This window comes from Zonotrichia albicollis, chromosome Z (genome assembly GCF_047830755.1).
Source record: "Zonotrichia albicollis isolate bZonAlb1 chromosome Z, bZonAlb1.hap1, whole genome shotgun sequence".
Taxonomy (NCBI): Eukaryota; Metazoa; Chordata; class Aves; order Passeriformes; family Passerellidae; genus Zonotrichia; species Zonotrichia albicollis.
The window spans coordinates 145341-170887 of NC_133860.1; the positions used below are offsets into that span (position 1 = coordinate 145341).

General features: G+C 42.4%; 1 protein-coding gene across 1 annotated transcript in view; it reads right to left on the reverse strand.

Annotated features, from left to right (window-relative positions):
- GRIN3A (glutamate ionotropic receptor NMDA type subunit 3A) overlaps positions 1-25547 on the reverse strand; it is a 67314-nt gene that overhangs the window by 17260 nt on the left and 24507 nt on the right. Inside the window, exons 2-5 of the mRNA XM_005494600.4 lie at positions 24081-24685; positions 17353-18400; positions 2709-2854; positions 798-913 (exon numbers count right to left, since the gene is read on the reverse strand). Coding sequence (XP_005494657.2) covers positions 798-913; positions 2709-2854; positions 17353-18400; positions 24081-24685 — 1915 coding nt within the window. The remainder of the gene's footprint in view (positions 1-797; positions 914-2708; positions 2855-17352; positions 18401-24080; positions 24686-25547) is intronic.

A 25547-nucleotide genomic window follows, 5' to 3' on the forward strand; every position in this document is an offset into this window, starting at 1 on the left:
CCAGTCCTTTGCACTGTCCATTTATCACAAAAGTGGTTTCTAAAGTCTGCTGCCTATGTGCTCATCCATGCTGGAAGCAGCTTCACACCAACCTTGCTTCCAGGCTGCCTTCTGAGATGTCCTTGCTAATTTCTCAAGGCTGCAGGAGGCCAAGCACCAGGGGAGGCTCCCTTCTCAATTAACTACAGATTCAGTGGGAATCTTTGAGCTCACCTTTAAAATGAGAACAGTATTTGCCTGTTGCAGATGAGAGTGAAACTGCAGAACCACATTGTGAACATGTTAGAACTGGGTTTTGAACACATGTCACCAAGGAGAACTGGCAGAAAAGAAGCCTCATTTCAGGGGCCTCTCTTTTCATGGTGAGCAGGGAAATGGACTCTGTCTCCTACTTGTCTGGAGACACACTGCCTGAGCACTTGGAATAATTTCTGTATAGAGCTTGGCAACAGATCATAGAATCACAGTATGGTTTGGGTTGGAAGGGACCTTAAAGAACATCTCATTCCAATGCCTGCCATGGGGGATCTTCCTTTAGGCCAAATTGCTCAAAGCTCCACCCAACCCGGCCTGGAAACAGGTGGTAAAAGTGATACGAGAACTCAAAAAAAAAAAAAAAAAACAACAAAAAAAACACCAGAAGAAAAGGCTGGAGCTTTTGTTCTGCTCAGTCACTCAGGATTTTGTCATAATCCTCAATGGGTCCTCAGTTTCACCTCCATATTTTCACTGAGAGTACCACAGCACAACAAAGCAAATTCAGCACATGAGGAACAGCTTATAAAACAGGTTATTACCTTCAATGGCAAAGGGTTTTCCCACAGTTAGGAGCTTGCAGTCAGCATCTATTGACACTTCATAATCTAAGAGTGCTTTATCCATGATGAAGGCATCAAGTTTTTCTGGATCATGCCTGTATTCAACACCAAACACAGAAACACAATCACTGTCTAAGTGACACAGAACATTTTCTACGCAGTTTTCTGGAAAATTACTGTATGAAAACAGGGACTAATATTAGCACATCTGCACTTAAATTGAAAACTGATTTGTATTTTGAAGGACAGAATTGTTTGAAATGCAAACTTTGTGCATTTAAAGCAGTCAGTGTGTTTAGGACTTGTTTCGCTCCCACAAAATACTATTGTTCTGAAAGACAAAAATCACTACAAAATATTGGACTTTGACTCAATTGAAAGTGGCACAAGGCTTTAGTGGAGAAGATAAAAAATTGCTAAAAAGTACTGTTGCTATATTATTTTCTTTGTGATGTTAAACTTGGGGGATATTATAGCAAAAGCCCAGAGGGATAACTTATTCAAAGGTATTTCTCCTCCTTTCTCCTTGAATATGAAGTAAATTATTTCCTTCACCCGAGGAGGGAAATCTATATTTTCCTTGTGTTTTCTTCATGAACACAATGACTGAATTTTGCTAAAATAATAATATCTGAACAGCAGGTTTGGATAAAAATAACAGCTGCAATGCCTGATCTCATCTGACCCCAGGACTGCACCCTCCCTTCCTGTCCCCTTAAAAGTCTGGGTGTTCTCTTGATGTGATTACTTCATTGATTTCAATCCATTTACTCCACTTTGACCCAATGAACTGCCATGGGTCTTGATTATCAACAGGATGGATCTGGGGAAAAATATAGGAACAGGAAACAACAGGAAAAAACTTCTGGTGAAAAGTTCTCAGGCCATCTGCCAGGCAACTTTTAAGAGAAAATGAATGAATGATTTCAGGCTTATTACCACCTCCCATGTTTCCTGCAAGAGTTGTGTGACTCCCAGACTGTTAAGCACAAATGTCTCTGAGGCACACTGACACCATACTGCTCTAATTACTTCATTAGTAATTACTTTATTATTACTTTTATTACTTTTTACCAGTCTAGTGCTTCTTCTATTCATATAATGATAAATTAAGGTTCCTCTCTGAGAACCTCCTTTCCTCCGGCCACACTGAGGAACCTCATTGGCAGCTTTTGCTTGGACTGGATGTCTTTTTCTGAATGTTTCTCACTGCCTGATGAAGGGCTCCCAAGCTCAGGAACTTGCCAGGAGTTTATATACTGCCCTGGCCTGATGGCACTCCCACACCCAGGAGGTCATTTCTCCACATCACCATTCAAGGTAATGGTCTACACTGTGTTTTTCCTCAGTTCTCCTTGTATACAAAAACAAAGGCTACAAGAAGCAGCTGGGATACACTTTTGTCTTTTCAACCAGAGGACAGATCATCAATACTTTGCTTCATGCCAGACAAAGCAGTATCATGGCACAAGCAATACTACAGAGTACCACCAACAGAAGCAAAGCTGATGATTTTTACCCTCCATGGACAAATGCAGAAATAAGAACAAGACCTGTCATACAGGTTGACTAAAGAGGTGGTGAGGGTTTTAATGCCATAAATGGATATTAATTCATTGAACGCCCATGTTTTGTGGGACCCTCAACACTGGGAAGGAGAAGATCAGTGGGACATGGCATCCATGGAGTGGTGATATTTTCTACATCTGTCTCTCTGTCACTGTCTCTCTCACTCTCTCTCTCTTGCACACATTTACTGTTAAATAAAATCCCTACTATTGACTTTGGCCTCTTTTTCCCTTACTCCAAGCATCTCCTTTTACAATTTTAATAACCAGATCATAACAAGCAGCCAGTGGGGCAGGTGTGGTGCTGTTTGCAGGGTCTCACTTCAGGTAGGCCACGCCGTCGGTGGTGGCAGGGACGTTGTAGCGCCGCATGTACTCATGCATCTCGGGGAAGCTCTGCCTCACGTAGTCCTCCGCGCTGCTCTCCCGCACCGTGCCGAACCGGAACCCTTGGGATGGGTGGTGAAGCTGAGGGAAGCACAGGAGAAGGTTAGCAGAGCCATTTGCCTCCCATCACACGTGGTGTCTTGGCCCTAGTGTGCCGATAGTTCCTCAGAAATCTTCGGCGTTTGTGGGCCTGCCCCTCTGGGTGTTTTCCTTCAGGCAGCTTCCCACCCCCCAGGAAAAGCCTGGAAAGACTTACCAGGTGACTAAATAGCCTGTCAGTCCACACTCAGGTTTTCTTCACATACTGAAAATAATCCCCGTGAAACACCTTGAACACCCACATGTAGGTTTTTATTGGGATTGTCTCAAGAACAGACAATGTTTCAGGAACTGAAACTTTATGAAAAGCCGCTGGGCTAGCCACAATCCACCTTCTGGGCTCTGGGTACCCAGCAAAGGACACACAGCCTAGATTTGTTTTTTCAGAATGTTTTACTTTGTCGTTAGGGGTGAAATTTAGCCTTGTGCAGAAGGGTCGATCTCCCTGTTCTAGAAGTCTACCCACCATATCACAGTTTTAGCTGCCATTGCTCACAGGCAAACTGAGGACTGAAAGGTCACCAAAAAGACTCCCCTGGCAGTGAGGAGGGAGAATTCCCCTTTGCATGGCCCAGGCTGCAGCCATGGATATACACACAAACACAGTCTTTTGCAGTTCTGTGCCCTTCTCTGAACAAATTGCACAGTCTGCAGCCACAAGGAGGCCAGTTCGGGTTTTACAGACCCTTCTTCCTGAAGTTTCTGTTTGCCTTTGGAGCATTTAGTGACTGCTGGGGGAAGTCTCAAGCTGCCATGGAGAAGTTAGGCACCATCTTCCACTACGCCAAGCACTTCCTTGAACTGGCCAAGTGCTGCCAAGGCACACTAATTAAAAAGATTTCAGCAATCCACCAGCCTCTAACAGGCCAAGCTTTCAGAGCACAGGAAGCCGAACAGAGCTAAGGCTGAAGCAGTCATGCTGTATTTGCTTCCCAGAAAGCTCATGGACATCACAGCAGCTTGCAAAGATGATCTCACCACAGCCATGCTCCGCTTGGCAAAGACCAAGCAAAGAAGCATTCTGCCAGTCCATCTGGCCTCTGCATCTAAGCAGAACAGAGTGCAGGGCAGCACAAAGCCATAAAAAGACCTTTCCCAGTCTTCTCTTCAACGACCCCATGGATAAAAGAGTGTCTGTAGTTTTTTTTAAGAATTGCAGAGGTAGGACGCAAACTCACTGTCACCCAGTTTAGTCTGAACAGGAACAGAAAAAGGTCTTTTGGATGGTGATTCTGCTGTCATGGAAGCTATGAACATTCTGTATTTCTGGTAATTTTTACCTGAAATTGAAAATTAAAGTGGGCAGGTGTTTACCGCCTTGTGGTCTGCTGATCTGGTCCCTGTCTTGCAACCCAGGAATGAGACCTGCCACTAATTCCAAGTCTGTGAGTATGGCCGAGAGTCCTGGTTTTTTTGGTGGGTTTGCTTTCACTCTGGGTTCGCTTTTTTTGGTTTTTTTGGTTTTTTTTTAATGTTTTCTGGTGTAGATGGCTGAGGGACAAGCAATGCAGGGTGTGCCTCCATCTGGAGCTGGCTATAGTGCTGTGCCAGAAGGACTGTGGGCACAGAGGGAAATGTTCTTGCCTGGGAGTGTGGGAGCAGCATTCAGGTGCCAGAAGACATAAATAACAGGAGCTGGGCTGTGACAATACATCATGGAGACTTCCAGCACAATGCTGCCAGCCCCAGTCTTGAGACATTGAAGATGACCTGCTCAAAGAAGGAACTTGGAGTGAGGTTCATGCACTCTCTGTCCCAAGAAGATCATCCCCACAGTCAGGACTATTTTTTTAGGTTTTATTTCTTTTCAGTTTCAGTGAAGAGACTGAGAACCCCATTAAGACCCAACACTGAACCACACTGGCATTTTCCAAGTCAACTTAGGTGCTTGTTGTGAAGTTAGTGGCCCACCTAGTGATGCCAACTGCAGTGCAACATCTGATCTGCAGATAAAGTCTTCACTGGAACACATCTCTCACTCAGACTGTCACCAATGTCTGCTTTTGGCTAAACTTTTAAGCCTGAATGAGAAAGGCTGGTACAAAAACAGTAAACTGCACCTCCATGCAATTTTCTATCCTAAACCCTTTACTGAGGACTGCCCACGCTTTGCTTTGTGTTGGGCACGCCGTCAAATTTCACCCCAAATGATGACAACACCAGAATGTTCATTAGATCAGAAGTCCATCTGGCTTAATATCTTGTCTCTAGCAACACCATATGCCTGGTGGGAAGTCTTGGGAAGTCTGTACAAGGGAATTGTTCAGCCATCCCTTGTATCCAGGGCTCTACCTGCTTCTGGTAATCTCTGCTTTTTCGTAAGAATTATTACGTGTCTGCAGCTTTGTATTTGATCAACTCCTTCTATGAAGGATAAATGTTAACACTTATTTTAACCCTCTATGTCTTTCAAGGACTTCTCTTTTCTTCTTATTGCTGCTCACCCACAGGAGGAAAAGGTCTGCTTGCAGCTCTGTGGATTGACAGTGCAAAATGCTGCCAAAAGCACTTCACTGATGATTTGTTAAGAGTGCTAAGGGTTACTTGCTTCAACAGAAGATAAAAACTTCAGGATGGGAACAAGACTCATCACTTGTCATTGCTGCTTTCTTACCTTCTGTAGCCCTCTCCTGGGAAGATTATGTGACAAGACGGAAACCACAAATATCTGTGTCCTGACAGGATAGGTAAATACCATAGTCTTGCTCTGAATATTGCCTTATTAGTTGTCTCTTTTTTCTGATCTTTTCTGTTTCTCATGCTCTCCATCTTTCGTCTTATGTTTTGAAAGCCCTACACTGAAAGAGTCTTTCTGTTTTCTATAAACCAGCAATGGAATGTTAATGCCTAGGGCTTCAGAGAAATCATAAAGTCTGAAAAATCAGCATTTGAAGAATCAGAGGTGAATAACCACCACAAAGCAGGTAAAGAGCACTAGGAAATGCTGACACTTTTGTATCCAGAGCGCCTGGAGGTTTGCTGGTGACTCAAGCACAATTAAAAATAAATCAATGCAATAGCTGCAGATCCATCTGCAGACATGAGTTTTCTTGGCATTTGGCTTAGACAGCCTTACAAAGTCCCTCCAAATTTGGACATCTGTGGCTGTAAGAAATGGAAAGAACAAGGTTTGTTCAGACCTGGATGAGGATCTGAGGTAACAGTGAAGTGGGGTTTATGCACCCTCTCTCCCAAGAAAATCATCACCACAATTGTCCTGGCTTGACAGTTCATTGAACAAGATGTGAGGATTGTTATGGGTACAGATATTACAAAATAACAGGATGTCAAATAAGGATATCTAAATTTCTTTGACTATCAGATCATTGAATCACAGAATCATTAAGGCTTAAAAGACCCTAAAGATCAGACCCCCAGCCACTAAGCCAACACTGCTGAGCCCATCACTAAAACACATCCCCAAGAGCCACATCTACAGGTCTTTTAAATTCCTGTACAGATCATGACTTCACCACTTCCCTGAGCAGCCTGTTCCCATGCCCGACAACCCTTTTGGTGAAAAAATTTTCCCTGGATCTCTCTTCTGAAGACCCATTAGCATTTATCAAGCAACCAGCCCTTTGAGTGTTATCTGGCAAGGCCACTGCAGCCAACTGCAGCTGGCTGTAAGCTTCATCAGGGAAACACCAACAGCCTGGGCAGTCCAACAGCATGGGGTAAGATTATGGCAATTGAGTAGCTATGATAAAACCTATTAACTGCTAATGTATTTTAATACTTTATTTGTTGGAAGCTAAAAGGGGTTAAAAACTTATTTAGTGCTGCTGGTTAGTGGCTCTCCAAAAAAGGGGTGACAGCCCCAGCAGCCAACAGTATAGCTTTTGCATCTCAAATACTGGAGATCATGGATTTCCTATCAGTGAACTGTTTATACTTGAAACAATGATGTATACCACGAGGGTCCATTCTTTAGGTGCGCCCCAATTTTAGAACCAGCTCCACACTCTACTGTAAGGGAGCTGTTGCACATGAAGTTGTGATGACGCACATGTTGATGTCCCATTTGGACCTGGTTTAGTATTTGGGGCAGACTCAAGAGATGAGTGAGACATGGAGCCACAGGGGCCTGAGCACTTGAGCACTGAGTGCTTGGATTTTACAGGTTCAGAGCTGTGGAATGTCAAGACCAGAGGATCTTGCTGTACAGGACAGGGACGGATAGCTCAGGAGGATGTTCCATCTTCTGTGAAGGCAGCAATCTTGAGAGGAAGGACTAGGACATGCTGCTGGGAAGTAGAGGATGAAGATGCAGGAGAAAGGCTAAAGAGCTGTGATTTCTGGAACTGGTGTCCCTGTGAACACTGCTGTCCCTGTGACTTCTCAGTATCTATTGTAGGACACATGGATTGTGCCCAGCATTTCCAAGAAGGAGTCTCACTGCTGAAGAAAATGTATCATGGGTAAGGAAACAAACAAGAGGCACTGTGTAAGAAAAAAAAGGGAAATGTGAATGCTGCCAAGCACTGAAGAGGTGAAATGGCTGTTGGGTCCCTTGAGACAGGGAGGCCACAAGGTATTTAAGAAAACACCAGAGCTTTACAGTACATCCAACTTCTCTGACAGTGCCAGGACAAGCTTTGGGACTTCTCAGAGTCTTCTGTGCCTTGCATAACATGGCGCTCCCAGACAAATGATGTTTGTGCTTCTTGCTGTTGAAAGCAAACATTGCAGTTACCAGTTCCCTCAGCTTGGCCCCTTACATCCAGATCTCCTTAGTTTCTGTCTGCTGTTGTTAAAACATCTGCTGTGTGGGAAGTGGAGAACTTGTTTTATTTGGGGAGATGTTGAGACGAATTGGGCATCTGCATACATCTATGGCTTGGGGTGCCAATTATGCATGAAAACACCAACATGATAAACATCAATGTGATGAAACCACAGCAGCAGAAACAGGAAAACACAATCCTGAATGACAGAGGTTTTGCATAACTTGGCACATTCCATTTTATGCAATGCATTGCCATTGCACTCAATGCTGTCAGCTGGGGAGAACACCTAGATGCCAACTTGAAAGGAAACAGGCCCAGAAATCTCCAGTGCGGGTTGGGATTTAAAACTGAAAATGCAGCAGTTAACCTTGACACACTCAAGGCTGTGGAACTGTGGGGTTTTGAGATCTTTCTAGCAGGTTCTGGCTTTTCTGTGACTTTTCAGTGCTGCAAAACCATGTTATTTACCTCCAGCACATTTCCCCCCTTGGTGCCCTGGTTTAGTTTAGTATCATTTTGAGGTTTACATCCCATTCAGTTGCCATTTATTTTTGCAGTAAGAGCCCAGGTACAGAAAATTATGGTCTCAGGTCCACAAAAGTAGGCAGTACAATATTGCCTGCTGACCCCATGGAGGTTGAGCTTGCTGGGACCTGCGAGGAGACAAGGAACATCTAAACAGAGCAGCTATTGGGAAGGGAAATTGTGGCTATTTTCTACAAGCATCGATGTAACTGAAACCTAGAAAACTGATTGATGGGGTGCTGCCTTACTGAGTCTGGCTGAGAAGAGTTCTGTGAAATGGGACTGGAGAAAAAATGCTTTGGGAACTCCATTTCTAATCATGATCTCAACACACGAGAAGCTTTTCATCATTCATTCTGTTGGCCTCTTCAATGCCCAAATTCAACTCCATGAGCTATTTTTTTGCTGGAAATGAGAAAAAGGCAACTCAGTATGTAGCTGAGGGCAGTGCCAGCGACCACTCACTTCAGTGACAGAGCTAATGTGAATTTAGCTTTTACCACTACCCATAATGGTGCTTTTTAATTTAAATAGGGTATAGAAATGAAAAACATGGTTGAAAGCACTTTCCTAACTTTTATAACAACTTCTGAGGAAAACCTATGGTGCCAAAGGTTTTAGTAGCTCACTTCCACAACAGTGCTGGTTACCTGTTATAACACCAAGTGCAGTGTTTAATGGGCACCTTGTGTATCAGCAGAATTGCCAGCATGATCTCTGCCAGGCAACTGCTCCAGAGTCTTAAAAATCTGCTCAGTTTTAGTTCCTAATCACTGGAGAAAGACAGCATTAGTTAAAGGACTGATGTGGTTTTAGAAATCTGCTGTTTCACAACGATATTTCTGTCTCTCACACATAAAGCAATCGTATTTTACTTCACCTTATGTAACCCACATATTTAGGCAGTTTCCCAGCCACCAATAGATTTTCCATAGCCCAGTGAGAAAATATAAGCAATTGGAAGTGATAAGCAAAATTTCAGGGGAAAGTGAACAAAAGAAAAGAAATAATAGGAATAAAAAAATCCCAACCAAAACCCAATATAAAACTATTCATGGGCTTTCCCTTCGTATCTGCAGGAGTTTGTGAAAACTAACTACTGAAACTAACTAGTGAATATTTATGGGGTGCAGAGGGAGATGAAAGAAAATTATTCACAGTGAAGCACATGAATTTCAGATTTTAGCAGATGAAAATTCACAACTCAACTTCTGGAAGTGGAGGTTTTGATCAGGAACTGTCCTACGTGTTCAGGCTTCAGAAGCTGGGAGGTTACCAGGCCCTCCAGGAGAGGGTGTTTGCAGAATACATTTGAATCAACGCTTTCGCTTCTCTGCTGTGAAAAGTATCAGTGGAGCTGATTCTTTCCTTGTCAAGATAACGACAGATTTCCTTAAAATTCTGTCACTTTGAATCCAGCTTAGAGAGGTCATTAGTTGCCATAAAACCTGACAGCTGCACTGAAGTCAATGAGCAGCTTCAATCTGGACTCAAGTGCAGAGTCCACTGCTGACAGTTTATTCTTTTCACTGCAACAAGGGAATATGTGAAAGGAAACTGTGGCTTAGGTCTCTGCTTAAAAATGTGAATCTTTGTGTTCATGGTCCCTGTGTGAGCACTGATAATTAAATGTAAGATCTGCTCTGCTCCTTTGTGTGTTGGAAAAGCTGTTCAGCTAAGGGATGAGACGGGGGACTCAGGTCTGTGGTTAATTTCTGAGGGCTGCCCTGATGATTCAGGTGCTGGGCAGTGCAAAAAGCTCTGTAAGAAGACCTCTCTGGAGAATATGAACTTGCCGCTGTGTTTATCCCTGTTTCTTAATAGCATTCTAAGAGTTTTCTGGACAGAGGGATCTCTAAGCTGTGATTTATTCTGTGAGAGCTGAGTGCTGTAAGGTAGAAAGTGTAAAATATTTTCAGAAAAATTAGTAGACTGAGGGAAAAGAAGGGATGTAGCTCCCAAAAGGCTTCCAATCACTGCTTCTAATTCCACTTCATCAGAAAGCAGCTGTAAAGATGTTCCAGACGGAGTCACTTCATCCAGCATGTTCTCCTGCTTGCTCCCTGTAAAACGTGGCTAATGCACTGTCAGGCAGGTGAAATCCTTTTCAAATCACAAGCAAGTGAAGAAGAGCTGTGCGGCTGAGAACGTGTTCAAGCTACCAAAGAGATACCAAAGAAGATTTCTGGTTGGAGAATTCCTCTTGTCCTTCCATCCTGAGTCTCCAGCCTCTGGATGAAAAGCTATCACGGATTTCTACAAACATCTGAGGGCAGAAGGAGGAAATCTAATGTGGCAGCAACTTTAAGTAGGTAGTTTACCATCTTCAAAACCATTGTCTTTAAAATCCTTTTCCTTACAAATTTCTTCTGCTCCAGCTGTTGCTGGTTGAAGGTCAGTCCTCCCACCCCCTGGCCATGTGGTAACTGTCCCCTGGGTGCCAGGGCTGGAAACAGTCCTCTGCCTAAACATGTGAGGCAGAAATAATGCTCTGTGCTTTCCATGAAAGGGAAAGGGGTTGTGAGTAACCAGGATGAAGAGGTTTCCAATTGTAGGTGGTAGAACTGTCCACCTGCACTGCCCTCATTTCTTCAACACACACTATTTGCTATTTGCTTTGGATTCAAGAGCATCAAATAAAGGTTAATCAGAGGGAATCCTGTGTTATGGACAGATCCAACATGGGAACAGAAAGGGATTTTTCCCTTCTTGGAATCAGTGAGGAATGCGTTAAGCATGAAGTGTAAATGAAAAATTATGGCCATATTTGGATACCCTGGCTTCTTGCACAGTGAAATATAGACATTAGTATTTGACTTTACCTGGTGTTCAATCAAATCTTAATGCACTCAGTGAAAACCACTATTTCTTCCAGAGGACTTGGACAGTTGTCATCCCTGAAATCCAGTGGACCAGGCAGGACTTCTGCTCCAGGAGGGTGAGCCAGACTAGCACTCTGGTCTCTGTAGATCACCACGGCCGTGACTTTTGTGAACAGAAATAAACATTCTCCATGCTGCTAAATCAGCTACGCAATGACCTTCCACCTCTCAGGTGACAGGATCAGCTTGTGCACCTTCACTGTTCTCTGCTACTTTTTGCCAGTTACTTCACTAACTTCGTGTAATTCTCCACTTGCATTATTTCTTTCAAGGGTCTGAACCCCACCTATGATGCAGGTGCTATTTCTGGTGGTGGGCTCACTTTTCTTTTTTCAAAATATATTATGACATTTAGGTATTTAGGTATTTAGCTTTAGAATGAGAAACTGACCCCCACACAGATGGGAAAATGCTAAAACAGATTAATTCCTGCTGGTGCTCAAAGAACAACCTTCATGACCTGCACCACACGGAATGAAGACAGCAGGACCTCCTCTCTTCCACACCTACCCTTAAATTCTTTGTCTGAAACAATGAGGGGAGGTGAGGAGTGGCCAGGGCAGGCGGTGATAGTGAGGCAATGTGTGTAGGTAAAGACCTCAAGCAGTAAGGGTTAATATGCAAAGATAACAAAAAGATAATTGTTGGCAAGAAGGCATAAAAAAACGTGTTTAGTTGGGAAAGGAAACTTCATTTTCAGAACACTGCAGGCACTGTCTGATAAAATGGGTATCAGAACAAAGCAGATCTGAGCTGGCCAGATTCTGAACCTCCAAAGCTGTAACTTTAACAAGAAATCTTTAATGAGGTGATGGGGAAGTTAAACAAGTCAAGTGTTCACCACCATAAATTGCATGGGGAAGCTAAAGAAGTCAAGATTGCACATCCATAAATTGTAGGTGCCTTTCATTCCTGTACGAGACAGCTTTGCAATTCTTTATTCTGGCTGGAGCTTGATACTCAATTTTGCCTTTGTCTGAGAGTTTTTCACTTTCCTCTCTGTGACACTGAAAGTCTTTTTGAGTTCAAATCCTTCACTGACTCATTAATACTCAGAAAAGCACCATGTATTAATTAGCAGGCTGTGATGCTGTGAATCATGACCTTCCTGTGCCCAGTAATTCCTTCACAGAAAAACATGCTCTGTAGTTTCTTCTTTTAGTTGTAAAAAGAACCCTGCGGTCCTGTACAAATACTAAACCCCATGGGCAGCAATAAGATTTTTAAAATTCCACTGAGTTTGTAACTTGATTTTTTGCTATACAATTTAATGCATTTAATGCATATTTAAATAAATGCTACTTTATTATCTATTTAACACATAGCAGTTCAAGTGGTGCCCCTTATAATGATTCATCTCAGGCTGCTGCAGTGAAAGACCACAGCAGTAATTTCCATTAGTGTAATTCCTACAAAAATTCCTTTTTCAGGAAGAAAATTTACCAATAAATACACAACAGTTCTGGCCTCACTCTAAAAATTGCTGAACTCGATGGAAAATGTCATTAAAAGAAGGAGTATTTGAATCATGCCTCTAATGAGGGACCATACATAGAGTGGCTTGACCTTTCTTTTCCTGTGATTTGGTGTTGCTAAAGCTCATCTGCAGTTGCTAGCCAGTTTTGTTTCTGGACAGTTTTAATACAAATAACACAAAGTATTCAACTGATATAATAAGGACCATAGGGCCTCTAAATTAACTGAGATGTTCATAAATCAGAAATGAGAGCTTGCACCCTCATATTTTGTATATCTGGATACAAATATCTGGGTGGTTGCACATACTGAATTCCTGATTAACAAAGCCTCAGAAATACTTGCCTGGATCACTCAGCATACTTAGTTTTGTAATAAAAATGTGGCCACCTCATAAGAGCAAGTCTTCAGGCACTGAACTAGGAGAAGAACAGAGATTTCTGGAGACTAATCCCAATGCACACCAAGGCTGTTTGAAGGACTTGCTGGGTGGAGCTTGCCAGAGTGACAGCAGGTGTCTGTAGTGTATTTATTGGGGCACTTTGCGGTTTTTTGTGAGTTTTGGAAACACCATAATTCATGGCAGAGAGAAGGAGGCACTTCCAGGGAATGGTTTAGGTGATGTTGTCCTGAAGCCAGTTCCTTAAGAGCAGTCTACCTGTACAAAATATAACTGTAAAGGTATAGTAGACTGACTAATAATATCTTATCTCTTCTATGTGGGCATGTAAAGTTAGGAGACACAATGCAGTGAAATTGCTGGTGATGGGACCCAAAGAAGTAGTCCTTTTTCTTTTTAAATGGAGCTAAATACATTCAATATTTTACGTCAAAATATAATAGAGAAAGGAACTTTGCCACTGCCAAGAGGTGTTTTCGAAGGTAAAGTGATGCAGAGGAGTAAAAACATAACCAGAGTAAATGGCTACTTAGGTGTGTAGTAAAGATGGAAAGAAAAACTGTCAGCTGTCACAAAAGTCACAACAGGTGGATAGCACCCAAAACCCTCATAAAATTGTTGAAAGAACACTTTTTGCAGAAAGGAAGGCTAGGTGTTGGACTACCTTATGGAAAATCTGCCCAGCTCCTCTCCCTTCTGCAGCTGTTTGCTTCCATTGTGGCATGTTTGAAATATTTCTTCTGCACTATGGGCTTCCAGAATTCTTTCGCCTCAAATAACCGGAACTATCCAGCACACTCAGACATCAAGGTGCATCTCCACTATGTGTTCTTGCATGAAAAACCCAAAAGCCATTCAGGTCCCTTTGCCACTAAAAGAACTCCACTCTCTGGGGGATCCTTCAGAATCACCTGCCATGAGCTGCTCTGCAGAGTAAAATATCTTCTTTCTAGGGCTTACACATGGCTGTACCAAAGAGTAAAATATATATAAATGCACAACTTTGTGGAGGGCATCCCTCCCCATGGCAGCTGGGGGGAACCAGGTGGTTTTTAATGCCTCTTCCAACACAGACCATTCCGTAATTCTGTGATCAGACCATCCCCAAGGCAGGCTCCTGGTCTGCAAGCCTGGAGGAGGAATATCTGAACCTTGGAAAGAACTCAGCTCTGGTTGAGTACCTGGCTGCCAGGCACTCTGACAAAGAATAATGGTATAATATTTTTGTGCAACCTAAGAGGTGACATTAGGAAAAAAAGTGAAATGAGCCTGTGTGATTCAGATGAGAGAAGAGATAAAAGTAGAGGAAATAATACAAATACAATGCTTTTTCTCTATGTCCTCTGTCTGTAGACAAGCTTTCAAACTTCTCTGCTGTATACTGTAGAGAGTTTCTTAAGAGGGATTCAGGACATGGATGCATATTTCATCTGGGCAGCCAGCACATGAATCCTGTAGCTATCCTGTCTCCTTGTGCTCAAACGGGAGGCTGAACGTGTTCCAGTGGACACAAAAGCTGTATTTGCCAGTTTCCACTGGCAAGAGATGATGTCTAAAACCTGTACAGTTAGAAAATGAGGGGGGAGGGGGCAGCTCTGGCCCCAAACCACCCATTTTCTTAGAAGAATTAGATTTTAAGGTGTCAGGACATTGCTTCAAGATCTCAACAACCAATGGGCTCCTGTTGTACCTCCTAGGAAAGGGGGCAGCCACCTTTGATGGACACTGTAGGAGTGTGGCTTTAGTGACCTGCCCTGGTTAAGACTCTTACACAGAAAATACATGGCAAGTTCCCCAAATTCAAGACACATTCCAGTAAATTAATTCTCATTCCTCACACTGCTTTCCTTCTGCTCTGGTTCCTGTCTCACTGGCTGTTCCTCCTTTCAGCAGCTTGATGATATTTTTATATTCTCTTCTATATCATTAGTGCATTTAAAGGTCCAACTGAGATAGCTCTAATTCTGTCCTTCCTGACTGTTCACAACCTTAGATGGGATTTGCCATTTATGGCTGACAGCCTGAAGAAATTACATGTCTTACATCACCTCCAGAAAGCTGCTCCTCTATTTTGGGCTTTGTTTCTTAAATAAATTTCAAAAGCACAGTACAAAGGGCACATGCATACTGAAAGCAGCAGAAGGATGTTTAGAAGTATATTTAAATTAAAAAGGTTATTTCTCTCTCCTGCTGCCTTCTTTTTGAAATGAGTCTCCACCAGTAAAGAGGTAAATATATCTGGGAAGAAAAACCCAAGCATAACATCTTTTAGTTACATAAAAAATGCTTTAAGTAACCAACTAAAGTGATGCCTGTAAATGTGTGACTGCTGTAGCCCAAATATTTCCTAAACCGAAGCTTTAATTCTTAAAGAGAATTTTGAGTAGCCATAGCTCAGGCTCTCATGTGAGCAACGTTAAACCAGTGCACTTTCTATTACAACTACTCTTTCAGACTAAGACTTTGGAGGCAAATGCATGAATGACACACACAAAACTATTCTGCAGCTCATGCAATGGCAGGCAATCTTCTTTCCTAAAATCTGTGTAGTCTTATTCCTACGATGGGAGCTGGTAAATACTCAGAGGCTTAGATTTATTCCATAAAGCAGGGAAGTGCTTTCCTAGGAAAGGCTAGTAATCCCACTGAGGTAATGGAATCACTGAGGCTACTAACCAGGAGTCATTAGTGTTTCTGTTCTGGACTAAGATCTGTGTCTGCAGCACCTGACATGCTTTAATGTTCTGCACTAAGCTTCAACAGCACAGATTTAGAATAATTTGATTTTCCTTGGGGCTGCAGGAATTTCCCAACACCTGTTTTAAAAACACTGCATGTGGTCACAGGAGTGATGCTGAAAAATAGGATGCAATCTGATACAATTTGATGGATGAGGAGACGCCCATGCAAAGAGCAGAAGACTAAACTCATTTTCAAACCAACATTGTGGCTTCACACAACGGTGTAACAGAGATATCCCTGGAGCTGGGGAAATTTAGCTGAAAGCTCTCATCTGCTTCTTCAGAATGCTTTCAGGAAATCATATATAATGGACTTCTATGCCTTGTATTGATGAAGATATTAATGCAATATTTATGATGTTTTTTGTTGGGAGGGAAATAGCAGATTATTAGAAGCCATTTGCTTTAAGCCATAAATCAATTTTAGAGCACCTTAGGTGAGCCACAAAACTGTTATTCTTTGTTTATAACATTTTTTGGTATAAACCATCTAGCTAACACTGCAGGGAGTGAGTCAGTCACTGCACTTGCACAGTTAAAACTGTCTGGTCATCAGCCTGACTGTGAGGTTCCACTAATGGAACAGATGGGGCCTGGCCTTTGCTGTCTGGAGGGGTATATGTACCATTTATCCACACAGTTTACAAAAGCAAGATGTATGCCCTGTTCTTGTGTTATTAAAGTTACTTTTTTATAGTGGAACAATCTGTCAGTTCAGTCCCTTGAGACAAACACATGGTGGATGGTTTCTGTACCCGCAGTTATGTCATGAGTATAAAGCTGGGTAATACAATCACACCTTCACTGCAGAAAGTGCCACATGAGCAAGGGAAATCTGCTGCTGCCATCGTGTCCCCTGGGGTGACTGCTGGGTGCAGAGGATGCTCAGGTGTCACCTGCAGCCATCTCTCTAAAAGCCATTCTGCCCCTTGCTTTCCTGATCCCTACTTAGTGACAAATAAATTAAGAGTAGTCTTAGAAAAGGACTGGACTAAAATTCCAACTGAAGCCCTCTTGGGAAGGGGGAGAGAGCAGGCGGAGGAAGTTCTGGGAAGTCTGAGCTCTTTGCAGATGGGTTGTCTACAGCCTGCTCATCTCCTCCCATGATGGCTCCCCAGCAGAAACTGCACTGCAAATCAAATGCCTGACTACTTGTAAAGTGAATTCCTCTGTTTTGAAGCATAAGGTAGGATTTTTCAAAATATTCCAGTTCTGCTATGTTTCATTTAGCATTCATGGGGAATTTTGCCAGCACTGCCTCTGCCAGCAGCATTATGACCAGTCAAATACTTGAAAAATCCTACCTGGAGAGGATCAATGGTTTCGTCTCATTCTGTGCAGTTGTTTTGTTTGAGTAGATTTTAGGATGGTCTGAGTCATCCAATTGATTTAAACAAGTCCCATCAAAGGGAACTTGGAACTGAACTCAAATCCTTAATCTTCATGTAGAACCAACTGTTCTTCTCTGCAGTGGACAGTACCAGAATACTTCATCTTTCTCCTCACCTTCAATCTTTTAAATCCTTCCCCCTACATTCTTATCAGTGTTTCAAGGTCCTATCTCACTGAACTTTCCTCCTGAAATGCCACCAGGTTGTAAGTAATTGCAACCACATTTTTCCACAAAGATTACTTTCTGATTTTGTTAGAAACCATAAATTATGCAGCAGTGAATTTTGAATGGAGAAAAGAAAAGGCTGAGTTAATAACAACAGACATGCTTTACCTTTGGGTCATGTATTCCAGAAAGTTCTTCATAGATCTTCTCTCCCACCATGACAGCAGCTAGGTTGGCTGTGTATGTCGACAGGCAAAACAAGCAGAAAATAGCCCAGAGATTCATTAAAAACCTTCCAGTCCAGCACTTGGGGGGTTTGATGGCAGCTGTTCTTCCAAACAGGATCGCGTAGCAGACATTGAGGGCAGAGGAGAAGGAGAACACTTTGTTCCTGTTCCTTCCTCTAGGGGTCATTCCAAAAGGACTTTTCCACTCATACAAGGTGAGGAATACAGCTGTGATGTGAAGAGCAACAAATATCCCCAGCCACATAGTCCAGTGAAGTGGCCACATAAAGGCTCCAATAGGAGCTGCAGTGTCTTTGGTCCTCACCAAAATCCCCAAGCTGGTTGAAAAGAAAGGGCTGGTGAAATCAATCACTTGGCTTCGGGCAGTGTTGATGCTGAATGATGTCACTGCCATGTGAGCTGTACCAGCAAGAAGGTCTCCCACCAGCCCAGTCCAGTGGCCATTCTTCCAGGCACCGTATTTTCCATCCCCAACAATGTACAAGTCAAAATCAAAATTCATATCCTCAGCCAGCTTCTCCAGCAGGTCAATACAGTAGCCATAGCAGCACTTCTTCAGCTCATTGGGCACGGTGTCATTGCCCCCTTGGAGGGTTTCAAACAGGTTGTCCAGCACACCTGAATCATTGGTCAGCGGGTCCAGGCACAGCTGCCCTGCTGGGCAGAGACCTTCATCATCCACATCCCTTGTGAAGACAAAGGGATGCTCAATCAGAGTCACCACCCTCAGGTGCAGCCGGGTGGGGTGCTGCATGTGACTTTTGTGTCTCTGTGCCTGTTCTGGCCATATCCCATAGTCCATGATGATCTTCCCTTCCTGCCAGCTCCCCAGGCGTGTCCACATCGGGTTTCCAACGGGGTCATGCTGCAGATTCCAGATGAAGAAATTATTTTCTGAGCTGACAATGGATGAGCCCTTCACCTTAACGTGGCCACTGAGACCATCAAAAGTTGTGTTGGCTAAAAACCTGTTGGAGAGAGAAAGCAGAGGAGTCAGAAGCAGACAGGTGAATCATGAATTTATTTTGAAGAGAGTAGACGGGGACGTTGCTGAACACCTGGACCATTAATAGCACATAGATCCTGTGGTACAACGAACTAGCCACATAATTTATGACTAAATTATATGGGGATGCTCCCCTACTATCTAATGCAAATGAAAACTCCTCAGGAAAGATGTATTTTTTTACTTACTAGAAAAAATGAGTACAAGAACAGTAATTTTTTCAGTTACCTTTGCCTCACAAACTGATGAAACACAGGTTAGTTCTAAGCTGAACTCACCAGATCTGCTGTCACTTTCCTAGATAAAAATACATATGAAAATGTAAGAGTGGAAATTATGTATGAAATGTCCTTCCAAGAAAAATGCTATAATCTCAGTAAGATCTAGCTTACATAAGAGGGGCTACTGAAGTGCTGTCAACAGCTTTCAAGCACTCTCAAGTGAACCAATCTGGATTCAAAAATGCAAATTTGGCATTGGTAAATCACTGTTAGACACTTCAGAATAAAGTAAGGAAAGAAAGTGAAAGATGGCTGCTCTAGGACAGTCAGTTTTAATTCTTACAAAAAAAAAAAAACTGAAAAAGCAGTTTTTAAAAAAAATGTGCAAAAGTAATGTTCTTAAATGTGCAGTGCTGCCACTGAAGCAGAACTCATGAAGTGTGCCAGTTTTGCACTGCACATTTTGCTTTGAGAATTTTGGGAATTTTACTATTCCAGATACTGACAATTAAGTTGTGTATTTCCTTTGTATTGCAAGGCAGTGTGTGCTAGTAGTTGTCCTCTGTGCCTGTTGATTTCAATTTCTGGCAAGCCATCATCAAAGAGGCTAAAAACAACATGGATAAAGGAGCTGGGAACTCAGTAGGAATTGAGTGTTTGAAGTAGAAAATCCTCTTCAGTGTGAGCACCATGCCTAGCTGAACTGCAGGCTGCTAACAGCAGAGCTGCTATGCATTTGGCAGGGGCTGCACAAGCCTTAAAACACTGGTTCCGTTAAAAACAACCAAGTTAAATTGTTGCTAATATGGTGCAAGGCAAGTCGTGTGCAATTTTTTTCAGTAAGAGGCATTTAGAAGACAGACTACTCAGCTGTCGTAGCAGAATATAGCACTTCACATTAATCCTGAGAATTGGATGGAAGTAAGTGTTGGGAGAAGTATAAAGGCTGTCATTCCAGCCTCAATAAGGAAGACATAAACTTTTAAGTAGAGTTAACTGTTTATCAATAGTTACAGAGGAAAAAAATAACCTTCAATTGATTTGAAAACAATAAATCAGTTGCAAGTATGTGTACATCCATACTTCTGTCCGGTCTCTACACTTTGTTTTGATGACTTTTGATGATTTTTAATGGGATTTCAGCAGTTAAAACTCTGCATTGTTTAAGTCTCAAAGTCATATAAATTTTAGCCCTTTGCAAAGGCAAATTTTTGAAAGAAAATAGTTTTGAGTGTGTTTGCATCTGTGATAGCCTTCTCTAAGGCAGCTTCACAGTTCTTGCTCAGTCTCCTTTGAGTAGGTTGAGTTTGGAGAAAGATAACATAGACAATACTCTCAAAAGCAGATGATCTGCACATGTGCTAGCTTGGGTTGGGAAATCACACCTAAAAACGCAGACAGTTTATAAATATAAACATATATGAACTATAAATGCAGTTTTCATGTTTTAAATCCTTTACCATTCAGTCCACTGTTAAAGGACACCATAGCTCCTGTAATCAGTGGTATCTGTCACTGTTTGCCCACTCCTTCCCTCCTAATCCATGCTTCCTACCTGATGGTGTAACTTCCCGCTTTGTGTATGTAAACACTATCAAGACAAAGTTTATGGGAGCAGGCAATCTTTAGCACTAAAGGAAGGTTTATGTGCCCATAAACTTGTTTGGGTTTTATCTCTCTCTTTTATCTCCCTCAGTCTCTGTAAAAAGTTGTGCAACTTCTTTACAAGCCTTGCTGGGCATACAGGCAGAAGCCACCACTGTGACAGTTAACAGTAAAACCATTCCATGTGTGTAGATGGACCTGCGTGAAAATTTTTTTAGGAGACGTGCTCAAAAGACTTAGCAGTTCACAAAAATGCCAAAAGCAGGGGGACACAAGTCCTCAAGTGGAATAGGCTTGCAAAGTTCTCATGAATTTGGCCCCATGTTGCTAATACAGCACGACCTGGGCATGAGAATGCTGCAAAGCAGGTGCTCTGGGCGTGACTGAAGCCATGGAACAATGCATTACATTAATTTTCTGAAGCTGGAAGGAGACCACTGGAATTAATGCGTGCTGCTCCCTGACTTGTACAGTAGAAGTGAGCATCCCCAGGAGGGCAGAACGAGCCCTCCAAACCTGTCCTGTGGTTCTGTTAGGAGCGGGTACCTGAGAGAGATTTAGCAGCATTCCAATGTACAACTTCACCACCTCATCGAGTTGGTGGCTTATCTTTGCAGCTGATTTGCATGTTCTGTTTTTTTTGTAGTGACAGAACATGAATCAAAATAAATGATGGGAACCATGCTGGAGAAGCATTTTAACAGCACTTTGTTTTATACGCAAGCAGCTGCGGCTGCTGAGCATTTGCATGCACTGTGAGCAGCACCAGTGAAACTCATGCCAGCAACTTCAAGTGAAAACTCCTTTGCTCAATAACTTTAGGAAACAGATAAGAGGCTCTGACTACACTTTTTAAGCTAGAAATCTCCAGTGTGAATCTTTGGGAATTAAAAGTGCTGGGTACTGCACAGACATGCTGGCAGTATCTGAGCAGTGCTACTTCAGAAGGGCTACTGACAGATCTCTATAGAAAGACAGTCTGCACAAATTTCAGAAGGTGAAGGGCCAGATCCTCAAGTCTGACAGCTGAATGAATTTTCTTGATGCTGTGTCAATATATGGGAGCTGACGTTCACACTGACAGTCTATGATAACTGCATCAAGGCTTTATCAGAGTCACTTCAGTTTGAACAATGAGTCCAAAGTGTGTCATTTGCTCATTTCAGCTTTGTTTCTCATGTGCTTTGTTACGAGAACTGCTCCTTAGACCTTTAGCAGCACTATCACTCTTGAGTAGCAGTATCTTTGTTGTATATTTAAAAATGATTTAATGAAATTATTTTCTTTCAAGCTTGATGGTTGGGTCATTCCACCTCTCTCTTTGGGAAGCTTACTGGAGGCAAGAACCAGAACTGGCATGGAAAAAGAGGAGGTTCTGGGGTGAACTTGCAGTCCCTAAAGGGACTTTAACAGAGCCGGAGAGATTTCTTACTGATAGGACAAGAGGAAAAGGCTACAAACTGCCAGAGGGCAGGGTTAGATGGGATACTGGGAATAAGTTCTTCCCTGTGAGGGTGGAGAGGCCCTGGCACTGGTTGCCCAAAGCAACTGTGGCTACCCAAACCTGGAAGAGCTCAAGACCAGGTTGGCAGCAACCTGGGATAGTGGAAGATGTCCCTCCCCATACAAGGAGGTGGAATGATGTCATGTTTAAGGTCTCTTCCAACCCAAACCATTCTGTGATTTTATGGACTTATGAAATAGCAGATTGATGAAATTACCCAAGAAGCTGAGTTAAAGCTGTAAGACTAATTAAAGCTATAAGACAAGATGGAGCTTTGAAATTTTAATGCCTTGTTCCATCAACAAGGATGCTCCTGTGAGCAGGCAAGAACAGATGAGGGAATCAATCTCATTGAAAGAGGAATAACGGACAGTGACTTACAACAGTAAAATCTTCAGGGGGTTGTACATCTATACCCCTATCCATGCAGATACAAGCATGCTTTGCCATGCACTAGCTCATTATTCTGCTCCTGGCTGGGTTCACTTAAATGTCTGCACAGCCAAGGTATGAGATCAGTGCTGGCAGAAGAAGCTCTGGCTGTGCCAGAGAGTGTGGCTGCTGTTCATCCACCCATTGCAGAGAGGCGAGGTGAAGGCACTGCTTCTTCTCCCTCATCCCCTTCTCCATCCCCATGCATGGCAGCTCCCAGCTTCCCACCAAGACAATTGGGTTCATTAAGACAGAAAAATGCACTCATTACTAAAAAGCAGTTAAGCACCAGACAAAAATTTTCATCTTTGGGGGCTAAAAATGCCTAAACCCTCTGGTGAGATGGGCCAGGTTGGTCACAGTGAAGCCACTCATCAGCATGCCACACCTGAGAAATTAATGGCACCACTCAGAGTTAACAGTTGTGCTGCTGACACAAACACAGCTCTGGCCGTCAGTACCTGTCTCGCTCAAACTCTGCAAAAACAGCTGCACTGATTTAGCACAAGGGTTTCTCTAACCTGTTATTTTCTCTTTAATAGCGTTCACAAGCAAATGTATAGGGAAAAAAACAAGGCTAATCACACAGTTCTTTCTTTCACTTCCACAATACCTTTACCAATATGAAGGAAAAAGGAAATTTCACAGATGTGAAATTGCATATTGTCTCCGAAAACACTACAAAAGCTAATGGTTCTCTGTAGAGAGCATCAATGATGAATTATTTTTCATGAATACATTTAAGTGTTTTATTTTTGTTTTCCTTTTTTTAAATCTCTTCTTCAAACCTCAAAAAGCCTATTCATAAAACTGCTGTCCTCTTGTTACTCTAAGAAGGCTCCTGCTTTTACTTTTCAGATAAAATATCCAGAATAATGTGTCAAAATAAACATCACAAGTCACTGGGTTATTGTGAGTTGGTCCAGTGTTTATTTCCCAAGCCCTCTTCCACTCTTTGGAAACAGAGAGTTTTTGACTCTGAATGGACAAGTGGACTAAGGAAATGTTGGGGTCTCAAATGGTTGTGTTGTGTTTTGAGCAGTGCTGTTAATAATGTATTCATGATTGAGCAGACATATCCAAGAAAAAATTAGTTTCTCAAAAAAAGCCTCAAGAACTTTTATCCTAACTCTGTCCAACAAAATCTTTAAGTTGAAAACCAGATGTAAAGGGGGGGAAACATGCAACAGTTGCTGGATGTAGATTAAGTGATGAATTAATGTAGTTACCCAAGATAATTTTGCTTGTTTTCAAAAAGAACCATGTAAGTTTTCCACTCGTATGTTTAAAACTGAATATTTCTAAACGGGGACACACAAGTAGTTTTGGGAATAGCTTCTACATAGTGACATGAAGCAGAGACAGCACTTTGTACTTTTGAGTGCTCTCACCAAAAGAAACCCTCTGAGGAGATGAAGGTGCATCTCTTTCCTCTCTTTTCCATGGAAGCATCCTATCAAGGGCTACTACACATTTTCATATTGTCTGAGGGCTTAGACAATGCAAATATTCTGTGTTTTGTACACTCAAAATCTCAGAGAATTTGACAGTAGCCCACCTTATATAAATAAATATAAATACAAGATTCAGAGCACAGTCTGTAACCTAGCCTATGCTTACTATGTGATTTCTGCTTCTGTGGAACATTGTCTTCTTCTACCAGAATCTTGCAGTTCTGGCTTTTCTCCCACTGTGGCAAAGTTAAAATTTCATTATCTGCCCATAAGAAGCAGGAGAAAATACTGAAAAAAACATGTTTGTGAGGGAGGGTAAGCAGCATGATAGCTAAGCCACAGAGAATGTTGGGAGGGAGAAGAAAATTCTTTTTCTTGCAATACAGCAAATATTACCTAAGGGGGGGAAAAAAAGGCAAAACTTACTTTGACAAATACTGGCCTGAAGTGATATTCCTCTCTTCTGTGTCCATGCAGTTCATCGTGCTTGGAATGAGAGCCAGCTCAGGCTGGATCATGGTGGCTGCTGCCACAGCCCTGGCCACCAGCTCCATGGCATCCTGCACGTAGTGCTCGAAGACCGACTGAGTTGTCTTGCCGTGAGCGATGAGACCGAGGGGCAAGCCTTCTGTCCTCAGCTCTTCCACGTTCTGTGAATCCCCAATAATCCAATGCAGCTCTGGAGGCATCACACCAAACTGCGTGGTTATCTCAAAAATCCTCCGCGTTTTCTCCATGTCACACCCAAACATCACCATGGTCGACGTCGTGTCTTTGATGCTCTCCAGGTAAAACTGCAAGTAGTTCAGAAGGTCACTGGTTGAAGTGAGGTTTGCTGTGATGTTTATAATGGACCCCAGGTGGAACTTGGAGCTCTGTTGTGTGAGGAAGAGAAAATCTGTGATGTTCCACTCCTCCTGGCACAGCATCAGGCTGAAGTTGTACCAGCTGTTCATCGCGAGGATCGAGAAAGTGACATCAGCATCAGAACTCAGTGAGTTTTCTAAGCTCATCTGCAGGTGAAGGGGGTTCTGTGGTTATAAAAATGAAAGACAATGATCAAAAATATACTGGACACAACCTAATGAGCCTGATTAATTTTTATGCTCTCCTTTAGTTCAAAGTGACCACCTGCCAATCAACAGAACTGTGTGAGCAACAGGAAAATTTACACCCACCCAGCCTAAATGGACTGTGATTCATGGGCTTCCTCTGTTAGTTTGACTCAACTGCAGCAGTCATTAATGAGCCTGTTTCTGAGAATATCTTCTTTCTACCCACTTGTCCTTTTGGATTTCAAAGCATTCTCAAGCAAAGATTTCCCTGCACCCCTAACAGTGATATAAAAAGGTATTTCCTTACTGCTCAAGTTCAGCCCATTTAGTGACCCATTTACAAATGGATGCTGAAAGGTTCATTGGTAAACAATAAAAAAAAAAAAAAGAAACTCCCTCAGTTCTTTTTATTATGGCTCCCTTTTTTATGTGTGTAGTGGGGGGATTTTTTACAGACATATGAGTAACCTAATCAAATGGATCACAGTCTACCACCAAGGCACATCACATACTACCAACAACACAGGACAAGTTACTCAATGCACAAGAGGCTAAGATACGCAGACTCTGATTTCTGAGCTGGAAAACTTTTGATAAATAAGCATTTCATACTCATTTTTTATCATGTCATTGATGCTATTACAGAACTAGACCCATTATGTTTCCCAACACCATTGCCCTTGGCTTTATCTTTTCCAGAAAAGGAAGGGGGATTTGAGGCTAACTCCTCTGTTCTCTTAAGGTGAGTAGTTATTATTTGATCATTCTTTTCCTTTACTTTCATTCCTGTCTTTTCTCTGGTCTTAAAAATAATTTTTTATTTACAGTTTTAGTAAGA